The sequence below is a fragment of the Saccopteryx leptura genome, chromosome 7, assembly GCF_036850995.1.
Source record: "Saccopteryx leptura isolate mSacLep1 chromosome 7, mSacLep1_pri_phased_curated, whole genome shotgun sequence".
NCBI classification, from domain to species: Eukaryota; Metazoa; Chordata; class Mammalia; order Chiroptera; family Emballonuridae; genus Saccopteryx; species Saccopteryx leptura.
In genome coordinates this window covers 24,614,378-24,629,593 of record NC_089509.1, presented here as the reverse complement: position 1 = coordinate 24,629,593, position 15,216 = coordinate 24,614,378, and the positions used below count along the sequence as shown (strand labels likewise).

At 33.8% G+C, this 15,216-nt stretch overlaps 1 protein-coding gene across 1 annotated transcript in view; it reads left to right on the top strand.

Moving 5' to 3' along the window:
- LRP1B (LDL receptor related protein 1B) overlaps window positions 1–15,216 on the top strand; it is a 2,108,848-nt gene that overhangs the window by 1,408,971 nt on the left and 684,661 nt on the right. Inside the window, exons 26-27 of the mRNA XM_066345498.1 lie at window positions 5,617–5,781; window positions 6,118–6,362. Of these exons, the coding sequence (XP_066201595.1) occupies window positions 5,617–5,781; window positions 6,118–6,362 (410 nt within the window). The remainder of the gene's footprint in view (window positions 1–5,616; window positions 5,782–6,117; window positions 6,363–15,216) is intronic.

Genomic DNA, 15,216 nt, shown 5'->3' with positions numbered 1-15,216 from the left:
GAAGACAATTAGACTTTGGGTGATGGGAATGCAGCATAATCAAATGTCAAAATAACCTAGAGATGTTTTCTCTGAACATATATACCCTGATATATCAATGTCACCCCATTAAAATAAAAAAAAAGGTGGACTGAGAACATAGTAAAATTAAGCTCCCATACACTTAACTGCAAAGCCAAGCTAAGCATAGGAATACCAACATTAAAAAAAAATTTGTGCTATTAGTATATTCAAAAAGACACATAAGATGTCCACCTATTTTTCAAATTTTGTTGAAATACATAAGGAAGCTATGAACCAAAATTGATAGGAGTCCCAAAGACATTTAAACCTCTATTGAAAATTTTTATTTTTGGATAAATCCACTGGACAATTTTTTGATAAATATGTTTTGTATAAATACTGTTATCTTCCCTACGCTTTCCTAAGTCATAAATTTTCCAATATTGAGCAAAGTTGCTTCTAAGTCTATGAAATCATTCACTGCTCTTGGTATATATAAATTATGCTCAATATATGTTCTTGATATATATAATTGAGCTAAATAAATTAATGCATACATATGAATAGATTTTGTTTACATGTAACATTCAGAAACTCAAGGATGTACCTTAAAATATGAATTATACAGTAAAAAAAGAATCTGATACTATACATTTTGTTACAAGAAAAACATTTTTTTAAGAAAGCTTACAGTGTTTACAACCAGCAACTTTGCTTACTAGCCCAGCTGAGGGAAAAACAAAACAAGCTATAACATTAGCCCCATAAAACACACTTACATCATGTAAAGTTCCTACAGCAATCAAGGTCTTTGTGACCTATTTTACAAATACTAAAGAAGTGTTTTTAATAAACTACTTTGCATCGTAAGCATTGAGTCCCCTGGCCTTCGTATTACATTACAGAGCATATTTTCCATCATGGTACATTCCTTCAGTATTCTAGGTTTGACTAAGTATCTCAAGTGACAAGTTCTTCTAGGATGGTAAATTGGGAGTCTTAGGGAGCAGATATGTTTCATTGATTCCATTTTAAGGGAATATACTTATTTTTAAGGTGATCCGAATGAGTACATGAATCTCTTTTAAACATCAGCTTGTTATTAGGGAGTAACAAGCACCACGGGGTTCACAATCTGTCAGGCAACACTCACTTCAGTTCTTAAACTTCCATTGCCTTTATTCTTGCGCAAGGGCATGGCCTCACCCTGCTCCACTGTGGTATTAGGTTTTTTTTGACATGACAACTGGACTCTGCTATAACAATTATAGTTGATGAAAACAGATATAGTAATTGTGAAGACTGATAGAAATGTCTAAATAAAATTTTAATTTTATCTGGGAGTGATCTTAAACCAAAATAATAAAGATGTTGTTTTTAGCAGACCTCAAGATTGTAGGTAATAACCTCCTTTTTTAGCCAAGATCATTTATTTTTCACCTTCTGCAGCTTGACCTGATAAATGATAATGGCCTTTTCATGACTGTAACGGTACAATTTGTTCATGGTCTATTGACCCAATTTAATCCTGATACAAACTAAACCATGAATGCAGGGACTGTAGAATCAGTAGACTGTAGTCTCTTTTTTAAAAAGCAATTGTGGCTGAATATTTTCATACGTCCTGTAAAAAAAAAGGGTATTTAGTCATTGTATATATGATGAAATAATACAATCTTTGAAATGCTAATAATTTTAACAATAATAAAGTAATATGGGAAAATATTCTCTTGAAATAGCACATTGTAAAGTACACAAAAGTGTGCCTAGAGTTTTGTGAAACAATGATTCTTGAAATTAACTTTTAAATTGATTATAAACTGACTTATGGCAAGGTTAAGAACACTTTTAGGGGAACTAATTCTAGAACATGATATTTTATAAAACATGTTGGAAACTTCCCACCTGAATTGATGAAAGGTTAGTACTAGGGTGACCACTGCAGAGGAACACCTTAGTGTGGCTATATTTCGTAAAACAGTGAGGGCATCACTTGTTTTAGAATGCTAAAAATTGCTCCCAGCCATATTTCTTTTTGTCCACTAAAAACAGCTATTTAAGTACCCATGGTACTTCTTTTTGATAAATTTACACAGAGCACTCAGATTTGCAGGAATGCTGATATGTAGGTTGGAATGCTGCAACCACACAAGGCAGAACTAGGTAGGAAGTTACCAGGGAGACACCAGATCTTCATTTGTCTAATCTGGTGATGATTTATTCACAGATATTCAAAGTACCTATGACTCTCAAATTTATTGTTTTCAGGAATTATTTTTACTAATCTTTTTCAAATTTGCAAATCTTCTTCCTGTTTGTCAAGGTATCACCATAATTTTGATTGATTTTTTTTTGTTTCTATTTTAAATCTTATTTCTTAAATACTCAGTTAAAAGTGAAACTAACAAATAACAACTTGTGTCAATAAAAAGATGTATGCATCCAAAAGTAAATTTGAAGTAAATCATATAATTCCTTTTATATTCATTGTTATTAAGGACAGGATTCAACTATTTAACTAAATGGCCTACCAGTTTTATATTAATTAACCTTTGTTCCATTTTAATTGGCAACATATTTTATGTATATACTTATGTTTATTTATATATCTATTTCTCTGTGTGTATATATTGATATATTGCTTAAATTAGTTTATACTTACATTTCTAGATTAGTATTTTTCATACAAAACAATTCCATCTTTAAACAATAATCTTTTCAGAAGAAAATCTCAACAATAGTTTTATAAATGTCCTCTAATAGTATACATTTAAAATATTTACCTATTTATTTAATTTTTAATTATTCATTTAAATATTATAAAAATTTTAAATATACAAAATAAATTTTATTTATTTTTTATTTACAGAGACAGAGAGTCAGAGAGAGGGATAGATAGGGACAGACAGGAATGGAGAAAGATGAGAAGCATCAATCATTAGTTTTTTGTTGTGACACATTAGTTGTTCATTGATTGCTTTCTCATATGTTCCTTGACCATGGGCCTTCAGCAGACCAAGTAACCCCTTGCTTAATTCAGTGACCATGGGTCCAAGCTGGTGAGATTTGCTCAAACCAGCGCTCAAGCTGGTGACCTCGGGGTCTCGAACCTGGGTCCTCCGTATCCCAGTCCGACGCTCTATACACTGCGCCACCACCTGGTCAGGCTACACAAAATAAAAATTTACAGAATAACCTCTCATATTAATCATACAAATGTTCACTTTAACTTTTTCCCACAGTTTGCTTAATTTATTCAAATATTTAGTGGTAAAACAATAAACAGTTTGGATGTTGTTTTTATAAATTTAGTTCCAGCACCAGGGCTGTGGAAGCGCTTAAAGCTACCCATAAAACTAATTTTTAATTTTTCTTTTTCTTTCTTTTTTTTTTTTTTTACATAGGCAGAGATAGACAAGGACAAACAGACAGGAACGGAGAGAGAGAGATGAGAAGCATCAATCATTAGTTTCTCGTTGTGCGTTGTGACTTCTTAGGTGTTCATTGATTGCTTTCTCATATGTGCCTTGACCGTGGGCCTTCAGCAGACCGAGTAACCCTTTGCTGGAGCCAGAGACCTTGGGTCCAAGCTGGTGAGCTTTTTTGCTCAAGCCAGATGAGTCCACGCTCAAGCTGGCGACTTCGGGGTCTCGAACCTGGGTCCTTCTGCATCCCAGTCCGATGCTCTATCCACTGCGCCACCACCTGGTCAGGCCTCATAAAACTAATTTTTTTAAAAAAATATATAAATTTATTATTTGAGATTTATTCTATGCCATAAACCAAATCTTAGGACCTACTCCTCATAATACTTTTTTCATGGCTTTGCCTCATGGTAACTTTATAAAACTAACCTATGTTCACATATATGCTATTGTAACATTTAAACATCAACATTAGCATTAATTATAATTCTTTTTCTCTCCATTTCTTTAACAATATAGAAAAACTTTGAAATTTTATCTTTAAAAAATATTCTCTATGAATACGTGTATGTGTATGCTTGTACAAATGCAAATATTTTCTAAGTGCTAGCCACCCTGTGCACTAAATTGATACATCCATTACCTCATGAAATGGTCCCAACAGATGTGATCATTATACCTTTCATTTATAGAAGAGATAATGCAGTCAGAGATTAATTATACTGGAGTTACAGATTCCCGCCTTGAGATATATATATATATATATATATATATATATATATATATATATATATATATATTTATATATATGGCCACAATTCAGCATCAACACATTATTTAATAACATTTTTGAACTTCCATTCTTATCAAGGTCAATATCTTCCTTTCCTATTCACCATACTTGCAGCACATATAGTACTTACTAAATTGATTACATAATATTTTGAATTATCTTTTAATCATTTTACATTTGCAATTCCTATATTCTGAGACTAAATGCTTCTCAAAAATTGAAGTAAAAATAAATACTTACTTTATATCATTTAACAATTCCTTACAAAGATCCATCATAATTATTATAAAAAAAGAAAATAGTTTTATTTTAGATTTTTATTTATTCATTTTAGAGAGGAAAGAGAGCAAGAGAGCAAGAAGGGGGAGGAGCAGGAAGCACTGACTCCCGTATGTGCCTTGACCAGGCAAGTCTGGGGTTTCAAACCAGAACTAAAAATAACAAAATTTTCTTTGGTAGGAGAGCCCAATGGATAGCATAGAGATTTGGTAAGGAAGAAAACATCTTACTGAGAAATTGTAAAGCTTGGTAAAAACTAAATTTGTTCTTTGTTATAATTTCATATATTGTGCTATTTTTCAATCTTTCATTATCTGGAATGATCCTTAATTATAGGGATTTGGTTATCTTAGAAAATAAAACAACTCTCTCGAACAAAACTTAAAATTCAATGAAAACTATCTTCTTTCTGCCTAACCTGTGGTGGCACAGTGGATAAATTGTCGACCTGGAACGCTGAGGTCGCTGGTTTGAAACTGGGCTTTCCTGGTCAAGGCACATATGAGAGTCTATGCTTCCTGCTCCTCCCTCCTTCCTGCTCTCTCTCTTTTCTCTCTAAAATGAATAAATAAAAATTTACTCTTGCCTCACTGTGATCCATTTATGTATGATGTCATGTCTATTCCCTTTTAATAAATTCCCAAATAATTGCCTTATAGTACAAGACTCATAAAATCACCCTTTATTTTTTCTTCTTCTCCTTTCCTCCTCACTTACCACATTTCTGATGCATTGACCACATTCTCTGCCCCTCTCTGTTAGGACCTTTGTACCTGCTGTTTATTTTCCTTGGTAGGCTCTTATACTCTGCATCTTTCTCTGTGAATATCACCTCCTCGAAGTGCTTTTTTTCCTTGATCACATTCTCTAAGTAAGTCATTCACCTGTTATTATTCTAATAACAACTTTTTCTTCAAAATATTTTAGAAGCTGTTATTATATAGTTATGTATTTATTTAGTCTGTCTCCTCCATTGGATTCTAAACCCCATGAAGGTAGACAATACACTGATTTCCCTTGTGACTGTTTATCTAGCCAGTACCTAGCATATAGTAATTCTTGAGTAAATATTTGTGAAATAAATGACTAAAACATTAACATTTTCTTTTTCTTCAGAATTCTCTTCTGGACAGATTGGGATGCCAATTTTCCTCGCATTGAATCTGCGTCTATGAGTGGTGCTGGAAGAAACACCATCTATAAAGACATGAAAACTGGTGCTTGGCCCAATGGACTAACTGTAGACCACTTTGAAAAAAGGATAGTTTGGACAGATGCCAGGTTTAAAAAATAATCTTTTATTTTCTTTTGTATTTTTTATTACATTCCTCAGATAATATTTACAAATTCAAAACATTTCTTAATATGGATGTATTACATATACATACATTGAAAAAGATGGTGATTTTTGTTTGGCTTTATTATAATGGTGATTTTCTGGCAATTGGTGACTTTTGTTGGTTTTTAATTATGATTTTTTCTTTCTACAAATTAGATACAGTCTCATAAATTTGTTTTTATAAAATATTTTCTATCATTTATCTAAATAATATAATCACATTACTCTACTCTCTGAATCAGTTTTAATAAATTACTGATGTATTTCCCTTTCTGTAGGTCAGATGCTATTTATTCAGCCCTCTATGATGGAACAGGAATGATAGAAATCATCCGTGGTCATGAATACCTTTCTCATCCCTTTGCCGTGTCTCTTTATGGGAGTGAGGTCTACTGGACGGACTGGAGGACCAACACGTTATCGAAAGCCAATAAATGGACAGGGCAGAATGTCAGTGTGATTCAGAAAACCAGTGCACAGCCATTTGACCTTCAGATATACCATCCTAGTCGGCAGCCACAGGGTAAGTGGTTGTTATGAGAATGTATTTTTACCTTAATCATAGAATATTTGAACTTTAAAATAACTTTTGTAAATTAAAAATTATTAATAGTTTATGTATATTGTGTGATGGTAGCGGTTCAAGCCTTTATTTTAATCAGTTCAGGATTTTTTCTTTCCTTTTTTCTTTCCTTCATATAAAAATGGAGAATCTTAAAAATTCAGGGTTTATACCACACTTTTAGTCACTGTTATTGCATCAATAAAAAAATACTCTGAAAAGTTGTAGACAGTCTTCGGGATTTGTTTCTCCTACCTAAGTATGATTAGTAAATTAGAGGAAAACCACAAATACGCATTTCTGTTAGCCTGCAAACAGTGGCTGTGCAGAGTGCTGGGAGGAGAAGGGGTGTGGACCAGGAAGGACAGACTGTCTGCTTGAGCTCATCCATCTTAAGAGAATTGAGTTCACGTTAACACGTCTGCTCCTTCTCCCTGTGTGTTCCACATTTTGGTGTAACAGTAATATTTATCTTGGTTCTGTGATTTTTGTCTTCTCCACATCATCCTTGCCAATTGTTCTTAAACCTGACTCACATGTCTTTTTCTTCTTTTTCCTTTTTCCCAGGGATAGCATGGTCATTTGATATAACATCAGCTCATATTTTTATACCTCTTCTTTATGCTTCCTCTTTATGATATATCATAACCTATGATAATCCAATTCTAATGAAAATAAAGTTCTCTTTTTATTAGCATACTTTTATTTGAGACATGTGATTTTCAGATGACAGGCTCTTTCCTACAAAGCATACATTTTCTCCCTCTTTAAGTATACAGTAAGCAGATCTTCCACTTCACTGGCATTTTTGGTCTTAGAGATCACACTTCAAGCCTTCTTTAGAATTCATGTTATATTATCTTCTGCTAGATTTAACTGAAAGTACTTATCTCTGTGGTCCATAAATTCCACAGCTATCCTTTGTTTTTCTTGGATAGTTGTCCTTCATTCTCCTTTAATACTATTATTTTTCTTATCAAAATGTCCTTTTCTCATTGATACATAAAGACACATGCAGCCCCATGTTTATTGCAGCATTGTTCACAGTGGCCAGGACATGGAAACAACCAAAAAGCCCATCAATAGATGACTGGATAAAGAAGATGTGGCACATATACACTATGGAATACTACTCAGCCATAAGAAATGATGACATCGGAACATTTACAGCAAAATGGTGGGATCTTGATAACATGATACGAAGCGAAATAAGTAAATCAGAAAAAAACAGGAACTGTATTATTCCATACGTAGGTGGGACATAATAGTGAAACTAAGAGACATTTACAAGAGTGTGGTGGTTACGGGGGGGGAGGGGGGAATGGGAGAGGGATAGGGGGTGGGGAGGGGCACAAAGAAAGCAAGATAGAAGGTGACAGAGGACAATCTGACTTTGGGTGGTGGGTATGCAACATAATTGAACGACAAGATAACCTGGACTTGTTATCTTTGAATATATGTATCCTGATTTATTGATGTCACCCCATTAAAAAAATAAAATTATATTAAAAAAAAAAAAAAAAAAAAAAAAAAAAGAAAAAGGAAAAAAAAAAAAAAAAAATGTCCTTTTCTGTAAATTTTTCTGTGCTTACTCTGACATAGTCTGATGGAATCCAGTTCTTTTTCCATATACTCTCAATTTCTCAGTTCTAGATTTTATATCTAATTGATACTTCTTTGTCATATGAGAGTTTCTGCTTACCAAGGAATACGTGAGCAATCATTTTATTCCTTTATTACCCTTCACTCCTTTATACCTTTCATCCTACAAACCTACAAAGTATGAGGATTTTATTTATATTTTTATTTTTTATATTTTTATGTAATACATTTTTTTAAATTTCAGTCCCCCAAATTAAGGTGCATCTTTACATAGGAGCATCTTCTCCACAGGGAAATACGGTAACTAATTTATTGTTAAACATTTCCACTGTTTCCAATATTTCACAATTTTACATATCTTTTTTTATCTTTCTATTAATTTTACTAGGTGACATCAATAAATCAGGGTACATATGTTCGAAGAAAACATGTCCAGGTTATCTTGTCATTCAATTATATTGCATACCCATCACCCAAAGTCAGATTGTCCTCCATCACCTTCTAACTAGTTTTCTTTGTGCTCCTCCCCCTCCCCCTTTTCCTCTTCGCCCCCCCCCATAACCACTACACTCTTATCAATGTCTCTTAGTCTCATTTTTATGTCCCACCTATGAACGGAATAATGCAGTTCTTGTTTTTTTCTGATTTACTTATTTCACTTCGTATAATGTTATCAAGATCCCACCATTTTGTTGTAAATGATCCAATGTCATCATTTCTTATGGCTGAGTAGTATTCCATAGTGTATATGTACCACATCTTCTTTATCCAGTCTTCTATTAAAGGGCTTCTTGGTTGTTTCCATGTCTTGGCCACTGTGAACAATGCTGCAATGAATATGGGGCTGCATGTGTCTTTTTGTATCAATGTTTCTGAATTTTGGGGGTATATACTCAGTAGAGTGATTGCTGGGTCATAAGGTAGTTCTATTTTCAGTTTTTTGAGGAACCACCATACTTCTTCCATAATGGTTGTACTACTTTACATTCCCACCAACAGTGGATGAGGGTTTCTTTTTCTCCACAGCCTCTCCAACATTTGCTATTACCTGTCTTGTTGATAATAGCTAATCTAACAGGTGTGAGGTGATATCTCATTGCAGTTTTGATTTGCATTTCTCTAATAACTAATGAAAATGAGCATCTTTTCATATATCTGTTGGCCATTTGTATTTCTTCCTGAGAGAAGTGTCTGTTCATTTCCTCTTCCCATTTTTTTATTTGATTGTTTGTTTGTTGTTGAGTTTTATGAGTCCTTTGTATATTTTGGATATTAGGCCCTTATCTGAGCTGTTGTTTGAAAATATCATTTCCCATTTCGTTGGCTGTTTTTTTATTTTGTTGTCAGTTTCTCTTGCTGAGCAAAAACTTCTTAGTCTGATGTAGTCCCATTCATTTATTTTTTCCTTCACTTCCCTTGCCTTTGGAGTCAAATTTATAAATTGTTCTTTAAAACCAAGGTTCATGAGTTTAGAACCTATGTCTTCTTCTATGTACTTTATTGTTTCAGGTCTTATATTTAGGTCTTTGATCCATTTTGAATTAATTTTAGTACAAGGGGACAAACTGTAGTCGAGTTTCATTCTTTTGCATGTGGCTTTCCAGTTTTCCAAGCACCATTTATTGAAGAGGCTGTCTTTTCTCCATTGTGTGTTGTTGGCCCCTTTATCAAAAAAATTTTGACCATATATATGTGGTTTTATTTCTGGACTATCTATTTCTGTTCCATTGGTCTGAATGTCTATTTTTCTGCTAATACCATGCTGTTTTGATTTTTGTAGATCTATAATATAGTTTGAAGTCAGGTATTGTAATGCCCCCAGCTTCGTTCTTTTTCTTTAGGATTGCTTTGGCTATTCGGGGTTTTTTATACTTTCATATAAATCTGATGATATTTTTGTTCCATTACTTTTAACAATGTCACTGGAATTTTGATGGAAATTGCATTTAATTTGTATATTGCTTTGGGTAATATGGCCATCTTGATTATATTTATTCTTCCTATAGAAGAGCAAGGAATATTCTTCCATCTCATTGTATCTTTTTCGATTTCCTGTAACAATGGTTTGTAGTTTTCATTATATAAGTCCTTCACATTCTTTGTTATGTTTACTCCTAGGTATTTTATTTTTTTGTTGCAATCATGAAGGGGATTATTTTTTTGAGTTTGTTCTCAAGTGTTTCATTGTTGGCATATAGAAAGGCTATGGACTTTTGTATGTTAATTTTGTATCCTGCGACCTTACTGTATTGGCTTATTGTTTCTAGTAGTTTTTTTGTAGATTCTTTGTGGGGTTTTCGATGTGTAGGATCATATCATCTGCAAAAAGTGATACCTTTACTTCTTCTTTTCCAATATGGATGCCTTTTATTTCTTTGTCTTGTCTGATTGCTCTGGCTAGAACCTCTAGCACCACGTTAAATAAGAGTGTAGAGAGTTGACAACCTTTTTTTGTTCCTGATTTAAGGGGGAAAGCCTTCGGTTTTGTGTCATTTAATATGATGTTGGCTGATGGTTTATCATATATGGCCTTTATCATGTAGAGATATTTTCCTTCTATACCCATTTTGTTGAGAGTCTTAAACATAAAATTGTGTTGTATTTTATCGAATGCCTTTTCTGCATCTATTGATAAGATCATGTGGTTTTTGTTCTTTGTTTTGTTGATATGGTGTATTACGTTAACCGTTTTATGTATGTCAAACCATCCTTGAGATTCTGGGATGAATCCCACTTGATCGTGATGTATTATTTTTTTTAATATGTTGTTGTATTCGATTTGCTAGTATTTTGTTTAGTATTTTAGCATCTGTATTCATTAGAGATACTGGTCTGTAGTTTTCTTTTTTTGTGCTGTCCTTGCCCAGTTTTGGTATGAGGGTTATATTGGCCTCATAAAATGAGTTTGGAAGTATTGCTTCTTCTTCAGTTTTTTGGAAGACTTTGAGTAGAATAGGAACCAAGTCTTCTTTGAATGTTTGATAAAATTCGCTACTATAACCGTCTGGGCCTGAACTTTTATTTTTGGGGAGGTTTTTAATAGTTTTTTCTCTTTCTTCCCTACTAATTGGTCTATTTAGGCTTTCTGCTTCTTCTTGACTCAGTCTAGGAAGTTTGTACTGTTCTAGGAATTTATCCATTTCTTCTAGATTGTTGAACTTAGTGGCAGAAAGTTTTTCATAGTATTATACAATAATTCTTTGTATATCTATGATGTCCATGGTGATTTCTCCTCTTTCATTTTTGATTTTGTTTATATAAGTCTTTCTCTTTTTTCCTTGGTGAGTCTTCCCAAGGGTTTGTCATTTTTGTTGATCTTTTCAAAGAACCAGCTCCTTGTTCTATTAATATTTTCTATAGTTTTTCTGTTCTCTATTTTATTTATTTCTGCTCTGATTTTTATTATCTCCTTTCTTCATCTGGTTTTGGGTTGTCTTTGTTCTTCTTTTTCCAATTTCTTAAGATTTGAAGTTAAGTGATTCACTTGGGCTTTCTCTTGTTTGTTCATATAAGCCTGAAGTGATATGAACTTCCTTCTTATCACTGCTTTTGCTGCATCCCAGAGATTCTGATATGTTGTATTGTCATTTTCATTTGTCTGTATATATCTTTTGATCTCTGCGCTTATTTCTTCTTTGACCCACTCATTTTTTAAAAGTATGTTGTTTAGTTTCCACATTTTTGTGGGTTTTTCCCCCTCTTTTTTGCAGTTGAATTCTAGTCTCAAGGTTTTATGATCAGAAAATATGCTTGGTACAACTTTGATTTTTCTGAATTTGCTGATGTTGTTTTTGTGGCCCAAGATATGGTCAATTCTTGAGAATGATCCATGTACACTGGAGAAAAATGTATACTCTGTCACTTTGGGATGAAATGTCCTATAAATGTCTATCATATCCAGGTACTCTATTGTTTTGTTTAAGGCCAAGATATCTTTATTGATTCTCTGTTTGGATGACCGATCTAGAGCCGACAGCGGTGTATTAAGGTCTCCAAGTATGATTGTATTTTTGTCAGTTTTTGTTTTAAGGTCAATAAGTAGCTGTCTTATATATTTTGGTGCTCCTTGGTTTGGTGCATATATATTAAGAATTGTTATGTCTTCTTGATTCAGTGTCCCCTTAATCATTATGAAATGACCAGTTTTGTCTTTGAGTACTTCTGCTGTCTTGTAGTCAGCATTATCAGATATGAGTATTGCTACGCCTGCTTTTTTTTGGATGTTATTTGCTTGGAATATTGTTTTCCAGCCTTTCACTTTGAATTTGTTTTTATCCTTGTTGTTTAGATGAGTTTCTTGTAGGCAGCATACACTTGGATTTTCTTTTTTAATCCATTCTGCTACTCTGTGCCTTCTTTTTGGTGAGTTTAGTCCATTTACATTTAGTGTAATTATTGACACTTGTGAGTTCCCTATTGCCATTTTATAGATTGCTTTCTGTTAGTTTTGTGTCTTGTTTGATTCTTCTCTTTCATTTTTCTATCTTTTGTTTTTGTTTGGTTGTATTCCATACATCTTTACTCTGTTGCTATGTTTTTTATTATTTTAATTATTTTAAATTTTTTTTAATTATTTATTCATTTTAGAGAGGAGAGAGAGAGTCAGAGAGAGAGAGAGAGAGGAGAGAGAGACAGGGGGGAGGAGGTGGAAGCATCAACTCCCATATGTGCCTTGACCAGGTAAGCCCAGGGTTTCGAACCGGCGACCTCAGCATTTCCAGGTCAACGCTTTATCCACCGCGCCACCACAGGTCAGGCTCTGCTATGTTTTTTAAATCATGTGCTTCTGTGGTGGTTTTTTCAATGATGGTTACCATTAAGTAATGAAAAGGGTTCCTACCCTGTTCATTGTAATGCACTATCTTGTGAGTACTTTTGTACTCCATCGTCCTTTGCTACTGTCAATCTCCTTCCTCTTCCCTTTTTTGTTTTGTTGTTGTCACAGTTTAAATTTGGCTTATTGTGTTCTTGTGGAGCTTTTACTTGTGGTTTTGTATTGTTTTGTTCTTTTTATCTGGTTGGAAAACCCCCTTTAGTATTTCCTGGAGTGGGGGTTTTCTGATGATAAATTCCCTCATCTTCTCTGTATCTGTGAATGTTTTTATTTCTCCTTCATATTTGAAGGATAGCTTTGATGGGTATAGAATTCATGGCTGAAAGTCCCTCTCTTTCAGGACTTTAAATATTGGGATCTACTCTCTTCTAGCTTGTAGAGTTTCTGTTGAGAAATCTGATGATAATCTAATGGGCCTTCCTTTATATGTTGTATTTTTATTTTCCCTGGCTGCTTTGGGAATTTTTTTTTGTCGTTGGTTTGTGCCAATTTCATTATGATGTGCCTTGGAGTAGGTTTGTTGGGGTTAAGAAAACTCGGAGTTCTGTTTACTTCTTGAATTTGAGGCTTTAGTTCTTTCCACAGGCTTGGGAAGTTCTCATCTATTATTTGTTTGAATATGTTCTCCATTCCATTTTCTCTCTCTTCTCCCTCTGATATACCTATTATTCTTATGTTATTCTTTTTGATGGAGTCAGACAATTACTGTAGGGCTTTCTCATTTTTCTAAATTTTTGAGTCTCTTTATTCTTCTCTCTCTTGTGCCTCAAGTTGCTTGTCTTCTATTTCACTAATTCTACCTTCTATCTGGCCTGTTCTATTAGCTAAGCTTGTTATCTTGTTTTTCAGCTCATGAATTGAGTTTTTTATCTCTGTTTGATTTGTTTTTATAGTTTCAATTTCCTTGGTAATATATTCTTTGTGTTCATTGAGTTGTTTTCTGAGCTCCCTAAATTGCTTTTCTGTGTTTTCTTGTATATCTCTGAGTATTTTTAAGATTTCTATTTTAAATTCTCTGTCATTTAGCTCCAAGGTTTCCAATATGTCAATTTTTTTCTCCATAGAGTTTTCGTCATCTATCTGTGCTACCTCTCTGTCTTTTGTATCCATGATATTCAATTTCCTTTTCCATTGTGGCATCTGAAGGTGGTTTTGTTGATAGTATTAATGAGAATTAATAAAGAATATAAAGTTTAAAAAATTAAAAGAAATAAAAAAAAGAATAAAAAAAATTATTATTCTCCCCCCTTTGTTTTTTTCCTCTTTTCTACTCTCCCCTCCTTCTTGAGAAAATCTTGTGGTGAACTGTGAATTCTATTGTGTTAAATAGAACAAAAACTACCTATATTTGAGGCCCTGAGTTGGGGAGAAGTGATAAAGGGACAACAAAGGAGGTATGGACCCACAAAATGCAAGAAAGGAAAAAAATTTCAGTCAAGAATAAAATGATTTGCTTTTAGGTGATGGTTGGCTAAGAGATATGATGAGAGGAATAAGAGGGAAACAAGAAAAAGGGGAAAATATTAAAAAATTACTATTGTATTTAGTGGAGCAAGAACTAGATAAAATGGAGAGTCAGCGTTGGGAGCACTGCTAGGGAGTTAAAATAGCGAAGTAAAAAACCTCCAAAGTGCCACAAAGAAAAATTTGAGTTCCAGATAAAATAATTTGTTCGTGATTGAGGATTGAATAAGAGGAAAAGTAAAGGAGAAAAGAAGAAACTAATATAGAGGGAGAAAAAAAAAGAAAGAGGAAAACACAAAAAGAAGAAAAAACAATAAAAGGAGAGAGAGAGTTAAGGGTTGCTCTATGGAGTGCAACCCTCATAGAGAGAATGGTAGAAGAAAGAAAGATAATTGAGATGTAACACTTATGGGTAGTGTAGTTCAAGGAGAGAAGAGAGTAAGACTGGCAGAGAATTAAACGACCAAATTGGAAGAGGAAGAAAATAATCAAGACAAGAAGATAAGAGAAACAAACGAACAAATATAATAAAATGGGATAGGTTATAAAGTCTGTGGATTATTCTTGATTTTGAGAGGTTATCTTCTTGATTTTTTCTTTTCTCTCCCTCCTCCTGGTCGGTGACTCTGTACCCTGGGTTCTGCCCCTGTGGCACGCTTAAGTAGAGGTTTGCAGTTGATAAGTCTCTATGGCGATGTCATATATTGGGCTTCAGTCTCGTTGGCAGTCGAGGCTCATTAGCATTTGCAGGCTCCGCCAATGAGAGAGTTCGTGTTCCCGGAGCATCTCTCCTAGTCTTTCCTTCCTGAATTAGTAGCCTGATATCCAACTATGGGGTTGCTGCTGCCTCTGCCTGGATAGTAAGAGGCTCAAAGAGCTGGCAAATCCCCACTCTATTCCCACTCAGCACAGGGC